This window comes from Ciconia boyciana, chromosome 1 (genome assembly GCF_034638445.1).
Source record: "Ciconia boyciana chromosome 1, ASM3463844v1, whole genome shotgun sequence".
NCBI lineage: Eukaryota > Metazoa > Chordata > Aves > Ciconiiformes > Ciconiidae > Ciconia > Ciconia boyciana.
This window is the reverse complement of record NC_132934.1, coordinates 132,604,522-132,629,648: the sequence shown is the minus strand read 5'-3', so window position 1 is coordinate 132,629,648 and position 25,127 is coordinate 132,604,522. Positions and strand designations below refer to the sequence as shown.

The 25,127-nt window shown below is 39.0% G+C and overlaps 1 protein-coding gene across 5 annotated transcripts in view; it reads left to right on the top strand.

Moving 5' to 3' along the window:
* The window catches only part of MBTPS2 (membrane bound transcription factor peptidase, site 2), a 38,486-nt gene extending 19,831 nt beyond the window's left edge, over nucleotides 1–18,655 (top strand). For 4 of the 5 annotated variants that reach the window (XM_072848942.1, XM_072848966.1, XM_072848948.1 and 1 more), the window contains exons 8-11: nucleotides 3,153–3,247; nucleotides 5,195–5,390; nucleotides 11,169–11,244; nucleotides 12,579–18,655. In XM_072848942.1, the coding sequence (XP_072705043.1) occupies nucleotides 3,153–3,247; nucleotides 5,195–5,390; nucleotides 11,169–11,244; nucleotides 12,579–12,801 (590 nt within the window). In that variant the 3' untranslated portion in view covers nucleotides 12,802–18,655. Of the gene's footprint in view, nucleotides 1–3,152; nucleotides 3,248–5,194; nucleotides 5,391–5,522; nucleotides 5,588–11,168; nucleotides 11,245–12,578 lie in introns of all 5 variants that reach the window. The other variant, XR_012040016.1, reaches the window with a different exon arrangement.
* Nucleotides 18,656–25,127: the final 6,472 nt, after the last annotated feature.

Below are 25,127 nucleotides of genomic sequence, written 5' to 3'. Positions count from 1 at the left end.
GCCAGAAGGAGGATCCGGGGAACTACAGGCCTGTCAGCCTGACCTCGGTGCCAGGGAAGGTTATGGAGCAGGTCATCTTCAGTGCCATCATGTGGCATGTACAGGACAACCAGGTGATCAGGCCAAGTCAGCATGGGTTTATGAAAGGCAAGTCCTCCTTGGCTAACTTGATCTCCTTATATGACAAGGTGACCCCCTTAGTGGATAAGGGAAAGGCTGTAGATGTTGTCTACCTAGATATTAGTAAAGCCTTTGACACCGTTTCCCACAGCATTCTCCTGGAGAAACTAGCTGCTCATGGCTTGAACGGGCGTACACTTTGCTGGATAAAAAACTGTCTGGATGGCTGGGCCCAAAGAGTGGTGGTGAATGGAGTTAAGTCCAGTTGGCGGCCGGTCACAAGTGGTGTTCCCCAGGGCTCAGTTTTGGGGCCAGTTCTGTTTAGTATCTGTACCAATGATATGGATGAGGGGATCGAGTGCACCCTCAGTAAGTTTGCAGATGACACCAAGTTGGGCAGGAGTGTTGATCTGCTGGAGGGTGGGAAGGCTCTACAGAGGGACCTGGACAGGCTGGATCGATGGGCTGAGGCCAGTTGTATGAGGTTCAACAAGGCTAAGTGCCAGGTCCTGCACTTGGGTCACAACAACCCCATGCAACGCTACAGGCTTGGGGAAGAGTGGCTAGAAAGCTGCCCAGCAGAGAAGGACCTGGGGGTGTTGGTGGACAGCCGGCTGAATATGAGCCAGCAATGTGCCCAGGTGGCCAAGAAGGCCAATGGCATCCTGGCTTGTATCAGAAATAGTGTGGCCAGCAGGACTAGGGAAGTGATCGTCCCCCTGTACTCAGCACTGGTGAGGCCGCACCTCGAATACTGTGTTCAGTTTTGGGCCCCTCACTACAAGAAAGACATGGAGGTGCTGGAGCGTGTCCAGAGAAGGGCAACGAAGCTGGTGAAGGGTCTAGAGCACAAGTCTTCTGAGGAGCAGCTGAGGGAACTGGAGTTGTTTAGCCTGGAGAAAAGGAGGCTGAGGGGAGACCTTATTGCTCCCTACACCTACCTGAAAGGAGGTTGTAGAGAGGTGGGGGTCGGTCTCTTCTCCCAAGCAGCAAGCAATAGGACAAGAGGAAACAGCCTCAAGTTGCACCAGGGGAGGTTTAGATTGGATATTAGGAAAAATTTCTTCACCGAAGAAATTGTCAAGCATTGGAACAGGCTGCCCAGGGAAGTGGTGGAGTCACCATCCCTGGAGGTATTTAAAAGCCGTGTAGATGTGGTGCTCAGGGACATGGTTTAGTGGTGGTCTTGGCAGTGCTAGGGTAACTGTTGGACTTGATGATCTTAAAGGTCTTTTCCAACCTAAACGATTCTGTGATTCTATGATTCCGTGCCCTAAAGGTCTCTAGAGTTTGTTTCATGCAAGCATCCATGGAGACTGAATTCCAAAGGTAAGGGACTGCTGCTGAGCAAAACCTATATGATGCTATTCAGAGCTTTAAAATTGTCACTGCATTTTTCCATCATACTGGAAATAAACAGGAGGTCAGGCAGCTTGACTGCCCATGTTTTTTGATGCATTATAGTTCTCTTGTGAGACTGAAAAGGTAATAATTTTTTTTTTTTTAGTATGTAAGGAAAGTGATCTTACAGCTGGAACTAAGATAAATATTTAAACTGGAAACAAGTGGAGCATGGGTAAGATCCTGCTTTTAGAGACCTAACAGTTTGTATTATCCCTCTGAAGAGGAGGTCAACTTTGGCACATGCTTTCAGCTGGGCAGGGATGGCAAGTAAGAGCCAATTCTTAGATGCTGTAGGTATATATGCTCAGATTCTGCTGCTCTCTGAAATGCAATTTCAGAGTCATGGATAATAAAACTGCATATTCTGCAACTGAACCAGTCCTATTTAGACTGAAATACTAGAGACTTAATACTAGAGACTCAATATTGCTTTCAAGCTTGGTTGCTGTATTGTGTTAGCAGCCCATTGTCCCACTGCTGTATTCTAATCAGACCAGTCTGTCTGCATTTCCGGAGCCATAAGCCTCCAGCAGTGAGAAATATTCCTCTAAAATTAAATGAACTCTGTTCGGTCTCTAGCAGCTGTAATTTGTCAAAATCTTGGCAGTTCACAACTTGACATAAATACAGAATATCAATAAAAATGTATCTATCAAATGGACCCTATCTACTTGACCATAAAACAAATGGAGAGTAAACTATTTGAGTATGAAGCTAGACAGAAAACAATGCCCCAAGGACCTTCTTGAAATTAACAAAAAAAAAAAGTTTTCAATGTAGTTTATAAGGAAACTAATTTCATGGTCATTCACTATTCAAAAATAGATGTGGTTGCTTAGCCTCAGGATACTTGAAAAAAGGATTGTGCGCTACAGTGCTTGCACCTGTAAGCCCCAGGCATAAAGCTCCATGTTAGTGGACTGCAGGTTATGCAGTGATAAATCAGCAACCAGTATCGCAGGCTTGATCTACCTAAGGAAGGTACTGCATTGTTGCTGTGACAGATTCTTACAGTGACTATTCTTTTGTGTTTTTTTTTTTCAAAGCTGTTGTTGTAGAGTAAGTTAGGTTTAATTCATTTAAAGAACATCCGTACCAAGATTCTGTACCAGACTATTTAAATCATGGTTTAAAACATCATTTATTCACTGCTGCAGCTCTCAAGGCTTGGAAAGCTTGAATCTTCAAAACCTGAATCTTGTAAAGGCTTTCACATTTTAAAGAGGACATTTTGAGTCTTGGTAATTTCCATAGCCAGCCAGTGAAATCAGTACAGTAGCAGGTAACAAATTTCTATGCCAAACCTCAACGGATAATGGATATCTTAACGGGGCAATGGATAAAAGTATTTTGTAACTCATAATGCTCAGAACATTGCAGTGGTAGATCCCCAGTATCTCAAGGAGATTAATTAAGATGAAAAATCAGTATGTGACATGATTGAAATCAGGTGACATTGTTAAAGTGGTGAAGCTTATTTTTAGTTGTGACTGAACCACAGCTAGGCTCTCTGAATTACTGTAATTCTTGAAGGCTACAGAATAATTCTTTTACTTTATTCAGAGACTAATTTCTTTTCAGGAAGTTACTATAATATTGATCATTTGCTCTATGCCTATGTTCTTTAGTCTATAGAAGACTCGATGGCACAGTTGAATGTTGTAGTAACAACAGCCTCACGGACATTTGCTTTTCATATAGCAATAACTTGGACAGCCACCTGGTAAGTTACTTAAACTGCTAATTCTGTTTGGTAAATCTGAAATTATTTAAATTAAATTAATAATATTTACCAACATTTAGGCAGCATACTGAAGTGCTTAAGAATACCTACAGTTTGTAATAATGGTTTATGTGTATGTTATTCTCCCCATTTACAGCTTAAAAACCCAAAGTATTAGTTATGATTTTTTCCATTATCAATCAGGGAGTCTCTGGAAGAACCAGAAAAGATCTTATACCCCTCATTCCTTTAGGCAGAAAGACACCTCTCCCCTTTTCACCACTGGATGAGAATATTGGTGAGAAAAAACAACTTTTGAAAACAAGGTGAAATTGCTTATTTTGGTGCTTCAGTCTTTAAAGGTGCTGAGCACTACAGGCAAAGCAAAGCACTGGACTATCTGCTCAGTTATTTTGTCTGAAGCCAGCAGTGCTGGTCACTAGGTTAAACTAAAAGCATGCAAGAGAAGGGCCTAGTGATTGCCCAGTTTCTCAAAATCAGGGCCTCTATTTGATTCCTTTTTCACCATGTTGATTTTCTTGTAACATGTGGAAACAGTAGGATTTTGCCTTACTCTCTTCAAAATACAGAAATGTTTTTTAAGATACATGATCCATATTGACAGTGATGTAATACTTCTAACAGTTCTCTTTACAGGAAAAAGAATACAAGTACCAACTGTGTAAACTTTTCTACACATACCACTTTGTTATTGTTCTGACCTCTAGTGATAAATACCTAAAGAAATGGAAATAAGTCTGTTCCCACATCTGCTATGTTTACAGTTTCTACAATGGTAAACTTCCCACTCCAGGGTGTTTTTGTGGTGTTTAACCACTAAGAATTGAGCACAGACCAGCAGTTCATTTGAAATATGACAGTGGCTGGTAACATCCTGGAGTTCGGCAAGATTTGATAAATCACTACTGCATGGAGCTTTGACATTCTTAAGCTCATAGCTGCTACTTAGGAACAGAGAAGAAATAAAAGCATCCAGAAGCATGTGACCTTCAAGTGTCCTTAGACTGGCTGTGAGTTTTTGAACAATTATTTTAAATGGTCGTTGCAGTGCTATGCAGCAGTATTTGAAAGTGTGCTCTCTCCCTCTCATTAGAACAGAAAGCTTGTATTGAGGTTAATGGAGAGTGTCTGACACTCGTGCATCTATGGGGAGTGTAACTATCAGGCTAAGAAGCAAGAAAATCCTTTTTTTTTTTTTTCCTCCTAAGGCCAACAGTAGATGAAGAACTTTCCTTGCTTGTGTTTAAGAACAAAAGGAAAATTATCACTGGGCTTTTACGAGCGACATGAGAGGGAAAAACAATTTCCTGTTCCTTTCTGCTGTACTCTCTTTGGCCTGTGGGGAGCAAGAAAGATCTGCTCTTTCAGACTGCAGAGTGAAAGAGTGTTATGGGTAGGACTTGGGACACAGCACTGCAGTAAGTCCTGTGTTCATGTTAGTTGAGAATGGTTTCTTAGCTACCACACAGCCGGTAGGTTTGTTGGTTTGTTTGCTGAACATAAGGTTTTGTTCAGCTAAATGAGGTTTTAGATCAATGAAGACTAAAACTTCTTAAACAGGTAAGTCACTAGTATGTTGATGAAGGCTCTGTTCATTAGAAATCACTGACTTATGTTTAGATGCCTTGATTTTTTGTTGTGCATGTGTGTACCTTTTTAAAAATTGTTAGCTTTTATTTTGGTACATGTGCACACCCTCTCTTCCGCATTCCACCAAAAATGGAATGACAGGTTGAATATGTATCAGGTAGACGTTCTGCAGGATTTGACAAAAAAACCCCCAAAAGTCAGGTTTCAGCTCTTCATGGGCTGGTAGTATATCAGTGAGGCACTTCCTTTGCTTTAAAAACGAATATATAGTACCTTTTATTCTGATCTGTTGGAAAATACCTTTAAATTTGATAATATTTTAAATGCCCTTTGCAGTATGCCTGTCTGCCAGCACGAAAAGTTATTGAGGCCAGCAAAGTTTGTCGAACCAACATGGACTGCCAGAAGGACTTTGTTCCAAGCTTTTGTGTAACTCCTTCTTTAGAGAACCAAACAAGGCTAATCAGGGTAAAACATCCACCCCATATTGACATGCTGTATGTAGGACACCCCATGCATCTTCAGTACACAGGTTGGTATTATTTATTAAAACAGTTTAACAAAAAAGATTTCTAATATGGTTTACTTTGCCTGGCTGCTTGAACAAGGTCTTGGAGCACTTGTCAGTTAACTTGTTTAATGCAGAATCCATTTCTTGTTACAGCCAGTGGAGAGACATGGACTACTCAGGCCTAAAATGAAATGTGCACAGTACAATGAGTTATGAAGGTAATAGAAACTGTATGTGATACGAGATGGTTGTTTTTTCAGAAAAGTATGAAAGGGCTATTTCTATAACAGATCTCACTCAGGTTAGTCATGGGAACCAGGCACCTGCATTTTCCTAACATGTAAACTTCTCAAAATGGTCTTGTAAAAATCTCTAGGGCATCTTGCTCTAACACCTTGCCTGGAATATTGGCATAACTGCTTAAGTCGCACCTAATATGCAAGTATCTGTGACAGATTCCCATGACTACCAAGCCACAAGTACAATCACAACATAGTTTTTTCCTGATTTTTTTTTTTATTTGAGTCCCCTAAATTAAATAACATGTAACGATTTAGTTCCCTACTTTGAAATGGACTATGGCTCTCCTTTAGGCAAGCTTATATTCTTGAGCCAAGTATAGGTAAAAAGTAATTCTGCTCTTGGAGCAAGTATGGAAAGAATGAACAAACTCATCAACATCCCTACTTAGTAGCTTGAGTAGCATGGTGAAAATTAGCTTCAGATGGGCTTAAAAAAGTATGAAATGTTAAGTGACTGTCCCTTCCTGTGAGGAACCTGTCTGTTCCTCACAGAGAGCTATACCTCGCAGGGGGAGATTTTACTTCGGACATCTTGAAGTACCTCCTTAGCAAGGCATTGTACTTTTCTGAATAAGCACGGGAATTAGGCACAAAAGAGCTCTAGAAACAGTGATGAAATCTGGTAATGTAAATCCATTAGCATTCTTGCATAAACATATTTTTAGTTAATCTGATAATCTTTATCTTTCTGTGCTGGTCATATTTTGATACTCTTTGACAAATTGTTTATTTCTGCTTCTTTACACTATACCCTCATTTAAGCCCAACGTATGATCTCTTCACTTGTTATTTCTGTCCTCTTGCCATTTAGGAGGAAAACATTGTTCACCTGTGCAATATCAACACACAGTTCTATATGTGATGACATCTATTCCAAATGCAGCAACAATTTTTAATAATAGAATTTGATAATTATTTTAAGTTCCCTTTTTTGGTCTCTTACAATACAAACTGTAGGTACTGTAGAACAATTGATATTGTTCTCTCTTCCAATATGTTGGAGCAATGGAGTTTCAGTCAGTGTTTCCTACTGAACAGTAATTCTGCAAAACAAACTGTCAGTCTTTCAGAAGTTAGAAAAGAATGTTATTGCACCTAAAGAGGTAGTTCTACTTTAAGAAGTTACTGTGTGAAAATACAATTTACAGTGTATTTACAGGAATATAATTCTAAAGTGATTTACTGTACCCTGGGAATTGCACACTGAATGTGTTAATTTGAAAGCTAAAAGCTGGACTTTATAATAAACTTTGCTGCAAATGCAACCTATGCTTTATGTTCCCCTTGGAAAAACACCAGAGCTAAAATTACAGGATCCTGGCTTGGGCAGCAGGTAGTCTACTGTACCATCGTAAAGTTCCATGCATTCCAATGAAACAACTTCTAAATATTTCAGACTTACTTTGCACTGTACAATACTGGCTTGGGGCTAACAGGTTCAATTTTTTTTTTTCCAAATGTGACTGACCAGAATGTGGTAACCAGTTTTTTACAGTTAAGAAAGGAAAATAATTTCTTCCTCTACTTGTGAATTTTGAAATAGGAATGCGTTTTAGTAAAATGCCTTACTCTTTAGTGTGATCTTTCTGCCTGCAGGAAACACTACTTTTTAGAGTGGTGCTACATTTAACACACAACCTGCAGGTTGCAGGGAGCTGCACTAGCATGTACTATGACTTTATTTTCTCTAAAAATGTCACTAAAGTAATGTTTGAAAAACATTCTAAGATATGCATGTATTATTTTTCACTTAGGCTTGTATTGTTGTCATGATAGTCCTGATTTATGGAGAAGCAGTGATTGTTTCATATTTTCATTTGAAGCTAGCTTCCAGATACAATATTTTTAACAATTTATATCAGTATTAGCTACTTACAAGAAATAGGCTATACAGCTTACTTCTATAAAATGTTTCTGTTTCCTCAAAGTAAAATATCCTAGCAAAAATATTTTTTTTATATGGATGCTATATATAGCTCTTGTTTCCAGTATTAAAAAAAAAAAACAACTGTAAAGAATCATAATCCTAAATGAACTTACAGTGCTGGAGATTTGGCCAAAACTAAAACAGAAGGAATGATTAGGAAAGCATGTTGTTTAGTTTGGACACATTGATTAATCCTTTTAATTAGCATTCTCTCTGTAAAAAGTATTTAATGTAATCCAATATAAATTCATACTGTGGGTTTAATTCATGTGGTATTACTCAAGACTTTTAGACTTATCTTATTGCAGGCCAGTTATGCTCTAGAGGCTCCCTCTATGTTGGACAGATGATATGTGAGGTTGAAATGGAGGGCCCTGTCATTGCCATGCAACTTTGCAGTGTTTCTTCTTTATTTTGTATGGGGTTTTTTATTCCTTCATGTCATTTCTGGTATTGCAAAATCTTGGCTTCCTTCTCTGGCTCTTATTGGTTGGGAAGAATCTGGTGAGTAACACTCACGTTTGGAATTCACACTGCTTGAGGGAGGATCATATCCCTGAACATTACTGCTTCTGCATCGCCCATCAGGGATCAAAACTTGCAAGATTTCCTTCATGAAAAGAAGATGGAACTTACCTAGGAGATAATTTCCCCAAACTGGACCAGTCTGCTACTTCTGTTGTATCCAAGTCTTCTAAAAAAAAGCCACTTCCTAGCTTTGGGGATTTTTTTGGGCAACAACAGCCATAATCCCTGATGAAGGTCTATCTGGTACAGTCTGGTTTCTCAGTATTTCCATGCTTGTTTCCCCTTATTGCTGAGGATGATCCTTCTTTGCTTTCAACCCATATTTAAAGGGTTACACGTATAGTTCTTCTGGAGACCACACAGGTATATCTTATGCCGTACTGTCCCTCTCTGCCATAGCATACATGCCCTTTCCCCCATGAAGAGGCTTTGAAAAGCTCTTTGGTCAACCTAGTCTCCAAATCACTTCTAATTAAAATTGTGTCTGTTGTGCATTCTTCCGAACATTTGCCAACACCATCTAGCATTAGCCAACAAAAGAAATGTTAATTCCAGGTCAAAGAATTTTTTAATTAGAGTGGGAAAACAGTGACTGTTTTCTCTCACCCAGCCTCATTGCTGTTCACCTCTTCTCACCAGTGTCTTTTGAAGACAAGCCCAGAGAACATAATTTCTGTAATTCTTTTGTTATTCCTTGAAGGACAGACTTGCCTGCTGCCATTAAGGTTTGATCCATTACAGCCACTAAATTCATTGCCTCATATTACAGCGTCTAGAGCTCATTCCAGCACCTTCCTGAAGAGTTTCTTTGTGTTTTGGACATTGCTTCAGCAGCAAGGTTTGGAGCTTTAGATCCATGTCTGGTGGCTGTCAGGGACAACAGACAGTTTATTGTAACATAGAGGGAAGGAGATTAGTGATCCATTCTCAATGCAGGCACAGCTTTAGGTTCAGGATGGTGACTTGTTAGTGGCCATTAGGTGTTTTTCAAGAGGCCGTTAAGCTTTGAAATTACAGTGTATTTCAGTGTGTGTCTTTTGAAACCTTTCAGTACACTGTCTGCCTCAGCCATTTTGCTATTTTGGCTCATGAACAAGAGGTCTGATCAGATGTTCTGATACCAGCCTTCAGCTTGATGCATTGTTTGCTTTGGATATCACTTGACTTGGATGCCTCTGACTTTCTGAGCTGGGTGGTGTCCAGGATTTCTATCTGTTATGTTCTTCACTCAGTAGTCCAACAGACTTATTTATTTTCTCTCAGTTCCCCTAAATCAAAGGTCTTTCTTAAGCTAAGGTAAGAGAGAACAATATTTTCAAGCTGTCTTGACACAGCTGTGGCAGTTTTGGTATTGGAAAGTTCTCTGCTTGTTGCCACACCAAACCCATTCTTTTTTTGGGACTCCTTGCTATCCAGATCTCTCCATCCCATGGTATGCTTGCTGGTTGGACGAGTTATCGCTTCTGACTCATCAGTAGGGCCTCTGTTAACAGAAGAAAATGTGTTTATGTGACTGAGTGGACCATTTATCTGCCTCATGTGCCTTTGGAACTACTTTCCCCCCATCTTTGTTCCAGTGTGCTTGAATTGTTTACTGAACCTGAAGAAATCGGATCTCGCTCTTAACTAAGATACACTTAGCAGCACTTTTGGTATGTTATGTACTAGTGCTGTGAGGTTCCCAGTGTTCTCTTAGCCTATGGTTTTAAAATTTCTCAAAGGGTGGGTTAAATTGTTCCTTTCCCAGGGATGTTTGTATTGAGTGGGATTTGAACGCTTGCTTTCACATATAACTTTTTCTCAGGTTGGTAAGGAAAATTCAGGCCATTGTAGCTGCCCTCAACTCATGTCCAAAGTTGTTCTTTAGGGACAGAGTGACTATTGTTGATACTGTGCAAGCTCATTCTTAAGATGATTTTCTAATTCTGCCTTAATTTACCTGAACCTCTTCCTTCTGGGGATAAGACTCTGCTATGCTATGAGTGGAGCCTTCTAGTAGGAAAGGTGTCTTTCTTCCAGCTGTCACAGAACTAAGGCTTTCAAACGGTTCCTGAGGCTGCAGACTGAGACTGCTGTTTACTTTGAAAGACTGCGTCAAGACTTTTTATGAGACACCCCAGATGGTTGTCTCATATGAGACATCCCTGTACTAACAGAGTGCACACTGGGAGGTCTTAAGCTACCTCAGTTTTCTTTGAGGAGTCTCTTATAAACATTTGACATACAGTCAGCTGAAGCTTCATGTACACCTTCAAAGAAGTTACAGTACTAGAAGTGTTTCAAGGTCATGTGGTGCTTGACACTGCAATTTTCCAGTCAATATTTATAGGAAGGATGCTGAGTCCCACCTCCTAGGTTTTTAAGTTGCACTAAGTTACATCTTGGAGTCACAGTATCATCTGAAGACAGAAAAATAAGCTACTTATGTACTGGCTAACTGGTGTTAAGATGTGTAATGCAGCTATGCATCTTCTCCTAGCCTTTGCTTTCTCAGAGTGACTTCAGAATTCTGCTCCCTATCTGCCCCGCTCCTATACACCATGAGCTCAGCCTCAGGTCAGGGGGATCTTCTGCAGGTACTGCAAGAGAAGAATTGTCTGGCCTTCAGAGCAAGTACACATGTGCACCCACAGTATGAATGTATACATGTGGACTGCATATGTTGAAAAAGTCTGGTAACTATAATCTCTTTTTATATGTTTTTCTTTGAAAAGGACTTAAATTACACAATGTGGTCTTTATGACTACAGATGTCCAGTTGCCTCTGAAAATATGTATCTTAGGTCTACTTTTACTGAAATCATGCTAATTGTATTTTGTGGAGTGACTTTACTATGATAGTGACCATGTTTAAGAAAGTTTTAATGGCTGCACTCTTTTAAAAACAAAAACTGAGAAAAAATGTATTTAGATTGGTTATTCATCCTTGAAGAAATGTCATTTCAGATCTGATTTTTCTGCAAAATTATAGTCTAAAATTCATAATGTTATAATCCTGGAATGACTGTTCATGTTTTGTGTATCTTTGTATTTTCATTTCAGTAAGTCTCAGCAGTTTTGTACCACGACAAAACTTTCTAAGCATCGATCTGCCTGTGGTGATAGAGACATTTTGCAAGTATCCTTTGAAGTATGTTTGTTCTTTTAAGGCACGAAGGGAACTGTTTAGAATATGGTGACCCAGCAAAATTTCAGTTGGATATCATTTTAGACAGGATGCTCTGAAACATTTCTGTAGAGTTTTGACATCTTTATCCCATCTCTGCATTTATTATTGTCCATGTGCCAAGCTCAAAATGAAATCTCACTTTCTTGTGCTTAGCAGGATATTTTTGGTCAGTGCTCTTTTTAACTCTTTCTTGAGGGTGAGTCTTAACAGCTCTGACCAGAAAGTCAAAGTAAGCCTGAATTTACAGCAGGACAAATGAGATGTTATTGCTAGCTTTGGTATGTCAGCGTATTATCATTTTTGAGTCACTATACTGAACTAAATAACAGGGTATGGTTGGGTTTTTTTTTCTTCAACAGAAAAGAAAACTTAGCCTATTCAAAAAGCAGGATGATAATTCAGTTAAAACATGCTTATTAATGAACAAGATGATACATATATATGCATATATAAAGGTTAGTAGGCTTGAATATGGCTAACCTATGAACCTTAGCCTTAGAAACGGAAATGTTTATGAGTGGCTATAGAACAATTAAACAGTGTAGTTCAGTGTAGTCCATAAAACTAGAGTAAAGATGCTATATAACCTCACATTTTCTGGGAACACACCAAGGTTCACAGTGACCCAGCTGCTTTCTGGGTCATATGTCGTCTTGTCTGGCCATTATAGGATGGAGGTAGGTAGTACAGTTAGCAAGCCTTTACCAACAATAGAAATTATCTACCCTTGCCTCATTTGCACATGCACGTGCAGAAATCCACTCAACTTTTCTGGCTAACAGGTAAGTAGAAGAGAGAGGCCAGATTTCCAATTATATTCTAGCCACTTACTTACTCCAGCGAGGGAGTGTTTTGGAAAATATTGCTAATCATTATTTCATACTTAGGTCATAGGTCTAGAATACCTTCTTACCTCAGGCATGGTGTCAGAGCTATAACCTTCCTCCAAAACCACACAAAGCAAGGGAGGAAGATGGGCAGTATTAAGTGTGGTTTTGCTGTCTCCTGCTTTCATCTGAGTTGTGAAGAGTGCAGGTTGTTTAAGTATCCAAACCTAGTGCTTAAAAACAAATGAATCTATAAAGGCAATTCTCTGAGCTGGTATGTTATGGTGTAAAAGTCATTGTACTCATATAATTTCCGTGAAACAGAATGGCAGCTACAAAAAATGACCCTCATATGTTTCTCTCTGCACACTAGAAATAAAAAAATGTGGTTTGTATTAAATTTTTTTTTTACATTTTCTTGGATGTTATTCATGGACCTTAACTAAAGTCAACCAGGTACCTAATTTCACTGTCTGGAGCACTGGCAGTTATCAATGCTGTACCCTGCTTCGCTTTGGATGGTCAGTGGATATTAAATTCATTCCTGGAAGCCACTCTGAGCTCCCTGATTGTAGAAAAACAAAACAGAGAGCTTGTTGGCTTTTTAATTTTGCTTGCTGGTAGTGCACTTTTGGCTGCCAATGTTGCACTGGGACTTTGGATGGTGACAGCACGATAGAACATTGCTTCCATCGGTTCTCAAAGTACACAGAAATAATGAATCCATTGCCTTTCAAAACTTGTTCAGTACTGAGATTGAAATAATTCCCTTAAAATGACACCGAAAGAACAATCACTGGTGGCTGCTGTTTTAATTTAAAACTGTACGACGTTGTGCCTGTGGTCATGGGAAATCTAATAGAAAGAACTAGGAACCTTTTTATATACTCTTTAAGCACTGTACTAATTTTGGAGAAATTGCATTGTAAAGTTTCACAGGAAAAAGCCTAAGACTTCATTAATTTAGATCTCAAAATAAGGGAATTATTTGGCCTCAAACATTTGTAAAGTGGGAGAAAAAAACACTTAGGTTTTATTTTACAATTTGAATAATTGTCAGAAAATCTGTGTGGACTCCGATCATTTCTCAGTCAGCATAGTCTTGAGTGTCTTGTTTTGTTTTTTTAATCTGGTATTCTACCAAACTGGACTCTAAGAAGCCCTGAAGTCTGATCTCAAAATGGTGAAAAGTGAAGTAAATGCTTACCATGTGTTAATGAATAGAGAGAGGACATATGGGTTAATATTTTTCCTTTTCAGCTGGCCGAGATGACTGGAAGCATGTTGTCCTTAGGATGTAGATGAGAAGTGTCAATGTCTGTTAGGAATGAGGCATGTGGGAGGATAACAAAGCCCACATGTCTGTGTTTCTACACATTCAGTTGTATATTACCATACACAGCTGAAGATTTTTTTAAAGGCAATATTTGTCAGCAATAGCTACAAGATAACTGAAATTTAGTTTCTGAGTGCTGAAGTATGCTGTGCACAATTATTCCTAAGTGATAAGTAATGTTTGTGTTGTTTTACTCAGAAAATAATACTGTATCATACCTGTTTACGGTTAAAAGTGAAACCTGTTGTTTTTATGGTGTCTATCTTCTGATGCTATGCATGTAATATGTACAGTAACTCACTGATGGTTTTCTGTCTTTCAAAGGGTTGTTTTCCTTTGCTAGGATTCATTCTGTTCAAAGATAGCTAACAAAGATGTTTAGCTGAAGCTGGTCTTGGATCAGAATTGTTTAGAGGAAGAATATGATTGTGAACTGAACTATTTAAACATTTGGCTTTGCTTTCTGAAATTAATACAGACTATACCCTTGTTCTTAAAAGAACAGTGGAAGAACAGTTGGTGTTTTGCTGACTGAAGTGTGTCTGACATACTTTGAAGCTCCTCAGGTCTGTAATATTTTGTACCCAATAGGATTATATATTGACTGTCATGGCCTCCTGTGATATATTGCCTAGTTTATATAAATCGGGTTTAGTCAGAGCCTTGCCTCAATATAGGCTAATATTTTTTAAAAAATGCTCTAGTTTGGGAGCCTAAATATTTGAAATAGGAAAATTTTGAAAAATACCCTGCAACTTCTGGCTTGTACAGTGCTCCCCATAGGAGCTGCTGCAGCTCAGAGTTCCTTCACAGAAATGGCCTTTCCATCAGGAACTGAAGTGGAAGCTAAGCTCACAGATACTGGCCTGCAGGGAGTACTGAAGCATTCATGACCAGCTAACATAGATTCTCTGGGCACTAGAGGTAAAAGCCTGGGTAATTTTAAAAGTGGGGTTGAGCCCAATTCCTGGTGCTACTGCGTGGATTCGTAACTATGATGTTTGCATTTGCCCACTGATGTGTTACCATGTTTTTGCACAGTAGCCTTCACACTTACTTAAGATGTAGTTTCTTCTTAAGATGATGCAAGCAGTAATGAGAGAGCATGTTTGTTTAGTTGTTGTTGTGTTAGTTTACTTACCTCTCCAGTGCTGTCACAGGCTGGGTGGGCCTTTGGAAGTTCACCTCTGTGGGGTGGCAGGCCCGGGCCTCTTGTTTTCAATCATTTCAACACAGGCATGTCGGCACAGGTCACGGTAAGAGAGACTAAATCCTCCGGTCAGTCCAGCGTGAGTCGGTCCCTTTGGGGACTGTTAAAAGTCACACAAAGTGCAAGAAAGGAAAAACAAACTATCAGAAACTACCAGCAGGCTTCTCTTTCTTCAGGAGACACCCTGAAAGTCTAACTCGCCATCACTCCTGGAAATGTATAGAGGTTTCAGGGTAGCAGTTCTGATGGGCCACCCTGCCATCTCTCCATGGACAGGAGGGATAGGAGCAGCCTGGTTCTTGCACAAAGCCTGGCTCTGAAGCTGTGCTCCAGAAGCCCGCTCACTCACCCAAGCGGCTGCTTACTGACCTGAGCAATTCCTTTCAGTGGCTCTGCGCCACTTTCCTCTGTCTCTGTGTCTTGTCCAATCTACAGTGCACAAAATTAATTTGCACTTAGGGGTTTTAATGCAATGTAGTAAGACAGGATATTTACTTTTCAAAACGGCTACTATTTATCAGAGTTGCAGTGCTGTCTTATTATCTAAAGCAACAACAAATGCATCTATGGTGATTTCAAAAATATTCTGTGAAAAACATTTCAAGTTTGATACTTTATATATTCAGGTTGACTAGAACTGCTTGGGACAATCTTTTAGCATAGTACCTCTCCTGGAGATGTAGGCAAGAGATTTAAAAAAACGAAGTTTCTGAATTAACATACACAAGTTACATCTGCTATAATGAGGCTGGCAGGTTGTTCCTGGTTATTTAATGTGCTACCAAAACTTGATGTTTTATCAAAGGAAACTAAATACAGTTTATTTTACTTTACACAATCACTGAAAGCCACGGTTATACTAAGTAGAACTTCAGCCTGTGTTTGATCTCATAATCAAAAAGAGGGTGGAGAAGACATCGGTCATGGTTTTAGCAAAACAGACACACTAGAACACTGTAAAGACCCTGCTTATCTTCTGTGGGAGAGATAGTACTAGAACTGTTTAAAAATAATTCATGAGTTGATTTCTCCATGTGCTGGAATTCTACTGAATGAGGGTTGATTTAGCTATGTACAGGTGCTTTGAATCAAGACTTTAAGCAGACTGGGTGTGAATGGTAACCCAGCACATCTTAGGTTACCTGTGGACAAAGGTAATAGTTAAGTTGGACCACTCACTGAAGAAAAAGTTGTTCAGTGGATCAATTTCATTCTCCTATAATCCTAACGTATGGATTACATTCTGATAAGCAAGTGCCATACATACAGTTACTGGGAGGGGGTTTGCTGGGTTTTTGTTTGTTTGTTTAGCAAGAGAGAACACAGAAGGACACAGAATGTTTTTTGTATGTTGGATTTCTACTCTGGAGTATTTGCAATGTTTCTTCTGTTTTTGTAAAAATTGAAAGGAAGCCTGTCCTTAAAATGAAATCTTTCCACTTCTCATTCTAATTAGCCCCTCAGACTGTAATGTATTCTTTAATACAGAATCCATCAATATAATTATAGGGCATATTGATGGGAGTGTAAAACAGAACACTTAAAGATTGGATAGATACTACTATTTATGTATATACTATGCATTTTAAATCTGTATCAGATGGAAAAAGTAATGTCTAACATTGGGAAGTGTTATACGTAGCTTTTACTTGAAAATTGCCAGAATAATTCCATAATTGTAATCAGTTGTTGTTCTGATTTGGTTTTTTATGAGAATTTTTTTAATATCAGCAAAGACTTCCATAGCATGTTCTGATAATGCATTATATGACATGAAAATGGCCAAGTTCTTAGCATGTGGGAAGTTACACGCTCTTTGCTAACTTAGGAAATTAAAACCAGCTTGCTTCCATACAAGTTAAATGAAAGAGACTTCACTAAAAAAAGTATAGACAAACTTGCAGATTAGTCAGCCCAAATTTATGAGCCACAGTGGAAAATCTGTTAACTCATCTGTTTTATTTAGAATGAAACAACCAACTGTACGGACAGTTACATTTTTCAGTGATTATGATTCTGCATTTGTGTATACATGTGTGTATACATGTATACATACATATAACAGACACATACACAGCCACCGCCTGTATTGCTGCTTTTTTAGGGATAACTTAACAGCAGTCCTCCATACTCTGCAATGTAGGCTTTTTTTTCTTTTTCTTTCTCGCTATAAATTCCATGGCTTTCTCTGGGCAACTATGTCTTCCTCCCATAACTGATCTAACTTCTTTATTAACAGAAGACAAGTGATGGACACAATATAACCACAGCTGGATGAGTTTGTTCAGCTGATGTTTAAAATAAGTTCCTTGCTTTCTGTGGGGCCTCAGCTACAAGCATGGTAAACACAGATTTTTCAGGGCAACTAAAAGAGGACAACCTTAGAATCCATCACTCTCTAAATGCTGCTGTTTGTGCTGTTCTGAATGATAACTGGGATGAGTGAGGCTGTGTAGAGTATACTGAAGAAATAATGTTTTCAGGACAGACCTCCCCACGGCAGCCAGGGTGTTTCAGCTTATCCTAGAAATAAGGATATATTTTTGTTCAGTTTAGAACATCAACAATCCAAGTTTTCCCAATAGTTTCCTATACATTTTACACGATGGCAAAGGGTGACCTGTAGCAAATAATTTTTAGAATAAATTCTGTATGTCTTCTATCTGAAAGATCTGAATTTGTATCTGGATATCATTGATGACAGATGAAAAAGGATTATAAAGGTTTATGTAGCCTAGCCTGTATTTAATTGTTTCAAAAAGCTGTGATTTAAACTCTAGAAATCAGTAGTTATTTGTAAAATATGCATTCTGTACACCTGCATTCAGACCAGTTCCCACAACCAGTCTTGCCTCAGCTTTGTTCTTGTGACCTTGTGAGTAAGGAAGCCAAATCTAACTCAGGTAAGATCCAATATTAGCAGTTATTTTGTACCCTCTTTATCCTGAATTTCATGTAACACTAGATATAGATTATTTAATGTGGCTGAGTTATCTGGAGTACATATCCTGTATTAATGCAGCATTTGGGAAGCATTGTAGGGCCTGCCGGAAAACGGCAGCTCTGTGACTCTTTCTTGTTCCTTGGACTCATCCACTACGATCATGTGAAGAGCAGATGGCAGCGACTAAGGGCAGTGAAGAACCTCGGTTTATGGCAGCTTTATGAAACCTTCACACTGCTGACCCAGTGTGAAAGGACAGGAACAAAGGGCAGGATATGACACTGCAGTTCCATTCATTCCATTTACATTGGCATGAAACGTGAAAAGAACTCGTAATTAACATTTCAGAGCATGCAGATATGTTTTTCCAGCCCTTCACTGAATCATTCAGTGACTAGTGATCAAACTTTTTTTTTTTACACTTTGTCATTCCATGTGCTGAGTAAGTGGTATGGGTAGTTGTAGCTTATTTAGTAAAATGGACTTGGATATTTCTCACCTCTAGATGAGGTGGGTTATTTCTCACCTCATCTTGGGTTGGTTTTTGCAGCATCATAGCGTAATTGACCTCCAATTGATACTAGTTTTAAAGTTGGGAGGCTATTTCCAAGCCATCACTGGAGAAATCTAGTTTCTTCCTTCCCAAGTTGTTTGTTAATATTTTAAATTCCTTTTTTCCTTGCATAACTTTGCTTTTAGATTTCGTATGCTCAGATGATCTTATCTGAAGCCTGTCAATGGAATATGTATTGTTTGGAAATCCACTGTGGGTTTTTTTTCCTCTACATAGCCTTATTTTTCACACTGACTCACAGCTGTGGAATGTTAGATTTCTAGACTCTTTGTTCCCACTATGCATTGTTCATGATCATGTTTTTTAAAAAAAAAAAAAGAAAAAAAAAGAAAAAAGAAAGCTTCATTTTGAAAATGTCAGCTAACAAATATATGGAACACTTTGAATAATGTATTGTGTTTTTGTTTTGCTTTTTTTCTCTATTTAATCAACCAAACAATAAGTATTGTTTTCTATGTATGATAAATGTATCCTGCAAATAAATTCATTGTTTGATTGTTAATGTGCTTAAATCTGTTTTTAAAAATAAGGTAAGAGTGACATAATTCCTTATTTGTGGCAATTACCATATTCTCTCATATATTCTCGTACTCTTCATATGTAATTTATATGTTCTCTCTGGGTACCGACAAGGTACCACAAGGTACCACTGTCCTTTTCAGTATCTGACCACCTCCTAAAATTAATAGTAACTATCACTTTACTTTCCTTTCTTTACCAGCTTATCACAGTAATAGTTTGAGTTATAATAGAAGTACATCCAGACAAACATGTACACGTTGTACCGGAGCAAAGCTAGCTTCATTTTAATGGGACCAAGGTACATAGTGACTGCATATAGGGGCAAATCCCTTTCTCTTGGCTTAGTTCCTGTGTAATTATTCTCTTCTGGAGTTATGGACTGCTGTTTGTAGTGAAATATTTGACACAGGATGCCATAGTCAAGGTAAGTGAAACCACCTCTCTGGGTGTTAAGGCCAGTCCTCTGTGAAGAACTTAAAAAGTCAGATCTTCGAATGACGTTAAGGTGATGCTATGTATCGCAACCTTTGATTTGTATATAGAGGCCAGGCCAGAGCTGGGCACCTACCCTGGCTAGTTCTGAACACGTTTACTTAGGTATCCAGCTGCTATCTGGGGCTGCCTTAGCATGGTGTAACCAGGTTGTTTAGCTTTATTTGGCAACAAAGCTTTATTGCTCTGTTTCTTGAGCAAGCTCATCTGGAGTTAGCCAGGTTATTTGTACTGAGAACTAAATTGTCCTTTGTTGCTTATTGGACAAGCTGTTACTTTATACAAGCAGAGCTGTTTCAGCAAGCATGGCTTTGTTCCCAGATAAAAGATTACCATGAGAAATAGGCACAAAGCACAGAGCGGACACATTGGTAGGATTTCCTGGATAGGTCGCTATGCAATTTTCTGAATACTTGCATGAGGAGATGGCTTTTTTTTTCCTCTCTTTTTCTTACCCATGTTAAAGGTAGAGACAACAGTTTATTTCTTCTGAAGCATTTAAGCTTCTAGGAGGGTTCTGAGGTTTTTCAGTTGATTTTGAAAATGTTATCCCTTATTCTGATTATGTATGTTCTGTAGTCTAGAATAAAATCAGTGATGTCTTAATGTCATCTTGAGGAATGTTGCCTTAATCACTAATATAATTTCAGGGTAAGATTTAAAAAGAAATACTGTATCTATGAGTCTTACTGCTGGTAACTTTATAAAGAAGGCTTAGTATAATTCTTCCTCTGATCATACCAGTTTGAATCACCAAGCAGAAGCATTCCTAAATATCTTTAGTAGATCTGTATGCATTGAACTCACTTATTTAAATCTTATTTAAGATTTGTATGAGCTTTTGATGTGAACTACCCAATGAAATACAAGTTAAGGTTTGATTCTAATCTTATGGTGGTAAGTTGGGAGAATCCACAGCATGCATGAGGGCTAAGCAGCAGTCACCCAGACTTCTACTAACTTTTTTCCCCCTTTTTTTTACCTGAGACAGATGTGGGTCTGGTGTTTACTTTGATGCTTTTAAGGCTGCATTGTTGTTGAAATAGACATGGATGTTCTTACCAATTATGTATCTTATTCTCTACATTTCTGACTAATTCTACCTCTTTTTAGTTCTTTGCAAATATAGTAGTGGCTGGATACTATGTAACTGCCACTTCTGACAGTCCTGAAAACACATGGTGGTACATCCTTTTTCATTTCCCCTGAACGGAATCTTTCAAACCAAAAAGAAATACCTTTCTCCCTTTTTTTTTTTTTGTTGGTTGGATTTTTGTTTGTTAAATGTCATCCTTTTTACTTGCTATTGTATTATGCAAGCCTCTGTATCTTTTTCCCTTTCACATCTCTGTGAGGATCTCTATTACCAGATATTTTTAAAACGTAAATTCCTCCAAGCCTACTGAATTTGATTCAGTTACCCACATAGGCATCTAGTGTGGTCTGAGATATCCTAAGGTGTTCTTAGGTTAATAATCTGATTTGGAACAATGTTTTGAAACTCATCCCCCACTTGCCTCCATTTGTCTTCTGTTGGTTTAAGTCTTAGGGTTTCTAAGACCTACGCATGGGGCTGGCAGACGTGGGTGAGGCCCTATAGGAGATCAAAGACGTTCTGCACCAGCAGCTGGATACTAGGAGGGGTACCTGAGGGCATTTTGTGTCACGCCAGATGCTTATATGTGGGCAAAAAATCAAGCCTGACTGACTCCTTTCCTTGCATTTCTTTTCGAGTCATGAATTAAAGTGGAATATGATGCTTTTTCTGTGAGTTTTATTTCACATAAAAACACATCTAAGCTTTTCTGTTTGTGCAGAATAGTGCTATACAGGCTGTTTTATAAAAGTTAGGCTAGCAGAATACATGCATTCTCCTCCTGCTCTGGACCTTAGGTCTGGAAGCAGCAGAAGTGAGTATTGCTGCCTTATCTACAGCAAGAAAAAGGAAGGCTTATTTTATAAGGAAAATACCATCTGTCTCCAGATGTGGAGTGGTGGTGGCAGCAGTGTACAGATCGACAGGAAGCGATGAAGAGGCACCAGGTGGAGACAAGGCTGCGTGAGGGGACTATGATCGTCTTGGCCAACCGCCACAATTGTGTACTTGACTCTTTTAGTCCTTGCAGGAGAAAAGAAGTGGTGAGACTTACAGTTAAGAATGGGATAAAATCAGGGAAGGGACATGATAGAGAGGGGTGGTTTGTTCATTTGCAGAATCTTTAAATCAGAAAGAGAGCATGTATACTTTACAAATGGAGACGTAAGTGCTGTTTAATAACTCCACGATAAGTATTTTTACTACTTTTTTTTTTTCTTTGAAGCATTTATAGAGCTGACCGGCGAATAAAACTAACAAACTTCCATCATTGGTAGAAACAACCCATGTAGTAAGATCAGAGAGGCAATAAAAGCCTGCCCATCTAGATAGCGGTTCAGGGCATTTAGACCTCAGAGCTGTGTCCCTCTCCCTGTTTAAGGATCAGGCCCAATCTTACTTTCAGTTAGTCTGGATGCAAAGTCAGAACTTTTCTCCTGTTTCCACATTCCCTCTTCAGCACGAGTTGACCTCACAGATGCAATTATTAAGAAAAGTTAATCAATCCATTTTTATAATGTTTTGCCCCTTGGCTTTGTTTTCATTCCTGCAGCTATTGGAATAACTAGCAGAAACTAGGCCAAACCACCTGTATCTCTACCATTGCTGCAAAATCAACAAAGCCAGATTATGAACGTGCATTATAAACCACAAATTCCTGGGTACTTACCACTGGTTATACCAACAAATGTGGGGTTTTTTTTCACTGTGATTGTTTACTGCTCTTTATTAGATGATTGAATTTATTCCCTGGAAATGTTCTGCAAGGCGCTTGCAACGTGCAACATGCTGAGCGCTGAAGGAAGAAATGAGCAAAGCAAAACTTGTATTGTATGCTTTTTACTAGACAAAATGCACTGTTTCATTTACTGGGCTGGTGCAGATAAGTTATTAGTCATTTATGAAGGCTCTGGTTATTTTTCCAGCATTTATCTTCAAAGTTACTCCTAGGGAGAGCACTTCAGTAGTTAACCTAACTGGCCTTTGCATACCACTTTAACTGCAATTAAATATAACTGAACCAGAAGTTAAAATATTACTGAAATAGCTGTGGAAACTTTCACATATTATCAAGCAGTATTTTTTCATAAACGTGCAGAAACCTATTGTTCATTTGAGACTTCACCTAACTGGGAACCGCACAATTCTTTTAACCTTTCTTTTTTATCTTGACATGAAAATACCAAAAGCAATTCTGAAGAAAACACCTCAGCTTTCACTTACAGGTTTACATAGAGGGGCTTGCTTTTAGCATGTGCAAATGATGGTGTAAAAATTAAACTGTATCATTTAACAATGTGATATTAAACATGATACTAAATATGATAAACCACTCTGTTCTCATATATGTGATTCTCCAGTTCGTTTCCCATGCTCTACACTAAGTCAAGTGCAAGTACAAAGAGGATTATTTGCATGAGCTTTTGTAGCTGTACAGTGTACCTGAAGACATTAAGGTTGCAGCCAAACCAGGGGTCCAGGTTTGGTGAACTTAGTTCATCATAGCAACAAAGAAAAAAAATCTAGCTAGTGAATGTAGCTGATTAAAGAGTCATGAAACCAAAGTTGTCATACTCTGACGTAAAATAGCAAAAAGAATCCAGAAAATGAATGGTCATGCAGGTTTAAAAAATAATAATTTTTATTATTAATTACAAATAAGAAAATAACTTGAAAAAATGCCCCTTAAATGAAGGCCCTCTTCTAGATCAAAAGTGTGCTTTGAAATGCAAAATAAACCTCTTTTCTTCTGCCATGGGTTTGTGTATACACACAGATGCTAATTTGATAAGCACTTGGTTAACTTCTGCTGACCTGAACTATCACCAGCTTAGATAAAAATAATGATTCTTAGTGGCCTTAGAAAGCGAAACACATGTGAAACATGTAGGCTGTAGCTGCAGCGAAGGAAACTGAAATGGCATTGTCAGATCCATCAATAAGAGCTTGCAGTGAAGAAAAGCGGTTCAGCAGCTCTGCATGGGCCTAGGATGTGAGAGCAGCCAGCGGGACAGATCTCCTGCTGTGCTGCACCTTCCCCGTGCCACCTGCAGCAGCCTGTTGGGGCCAGGCTCAAAGGCACCCACAGTCCTAAGGAGGGACTTGGGGCAGGGGAGCTCACTAAGCTCTACAATTAGCATCTTGCTTACCCTGAGGTCAACAGCCCTCCAAAATTAGCTTAGATTTCTACTCAAAATAGCCCTGAACTCTTCTTCTGCACGTGCCCAGCCCTGCCACAGCAGAAGAGCTCACGCAGGACGTTCAGGCTGGGTCTGGCGATGGCGCATGCTGTTCCTCTTGCCCGAGAGGCTCGGTCGAGCACTTGGTCTTGGCGTGGAAGTTCTACATCAAGCACCCCACAAAATGCAGCAGGGGTTACTTCTGTCTTTGAAAATGCTGTGTGCACAGGTGGGAGCTGGATAGGTCAGATGGGAAACATTCTGGACACAATCCAATGTCTGTTTAGTGAACCACCGTCCAGACTGGTCATATAATACTATAGGTGAATTTGAGGTCTTGGCCAGGACCTACTTACAATCTCCAGGACAGAGCCACGATGTTTCCAGGAATGTTTTAAATTGTGTCTTTTGGTTGTTGGGTTTTTCTAATCTTTGCTGTATTTGTTTTGGAGCATAGGGAGTTTGGTATCCAGAGCTATTCATTCTAATATCATGCAGCAGTCTGTGTGGGGATGTTTCCTCTACAGATGTGTACAAACCATGTACAAATGAGGTGTTTTCTTGTTGGAGAGGAATGTTAAACAGATACTGTCAATTTTAAGCCTTGGGGAAAAGACAACTATTATTTTAAAGAATAGAAGTGCTTTAAAATTCGAATAGCTGTTCTGCTTTTCTACAGTATTTGCTGAAATACCTTTTCTATGTTTAAAAAAGCCATAAACATAACTTTATTCACAGCTTAGGAAGAGTACTGCTTTGGAGATGGAAGCTTATGAACAAAGGAGCTTTGAAATGGGCTGTCTCCTCTTCAACTGCTCCAAATGTTTGACCTTGAAGAATCATTGAGAAAAAAACTGTAGCAAGCTTGTTGCTGATAAAAGCTTGGTGTTCTCCAGCCGTTAGGAAAGTCATCTACCTTAAGAACAGCTTAAATAATTAGCCAGTCGGGCATCTGAAATCAGAAATTTCTGCTGGTGCATCCCAGGCTTTGGAATGCTGTCCTATGAAATCTAACACTGCAGTGCGACAATTAGACCTGATATCAGAAAATCCTAGGTCCAAATTAAACTGAGCCGGTAAAGTAATCCTTGAATATGATGTTCACATGAAAATACAGCCAAATTATGCATGAGTAATAAGGCTGTTATCAGTATGAAAATAGAAAGGACTCCTTTCTTCCATCCTTATCCACCACAGACATGATCTGGCTACACTGACATCAGTGGGAAACATCCCATCCCTATACGGAGTGGAATATCAAGTATTAAAGTAACAGTAGAATAAGGTGACATAGCCTGAAACGCAGTGACAGAACTGGACCTGCCAAGGTAGGAAAGCAGTTCCCTTGCCTCAGTTTCTTTAATCTATAGAATGAAGCAAGGGGTTTCCCTTGCTACAATTAACGTGTTTTGCAAAGCCCCTTACTTGCATAGTGTAAGACATAGGCCTATTCTTCTAAGCAGATCTTGTAAAAGTTATGTAGCAAAAATTATTGCAAAAGGATGTAGCAATCAAATGGAATCCAAGTTCTCTCTGCTTTGGACTGTAACAAGCTTTCAAGGCTCCTGGTCGATTGAGCAGGGTGCTGCTATGAGGGGAGGAATTCAGGGATTCATCCCCACCTAGCTTGAGTCACTTGCTTTAGGCATTTG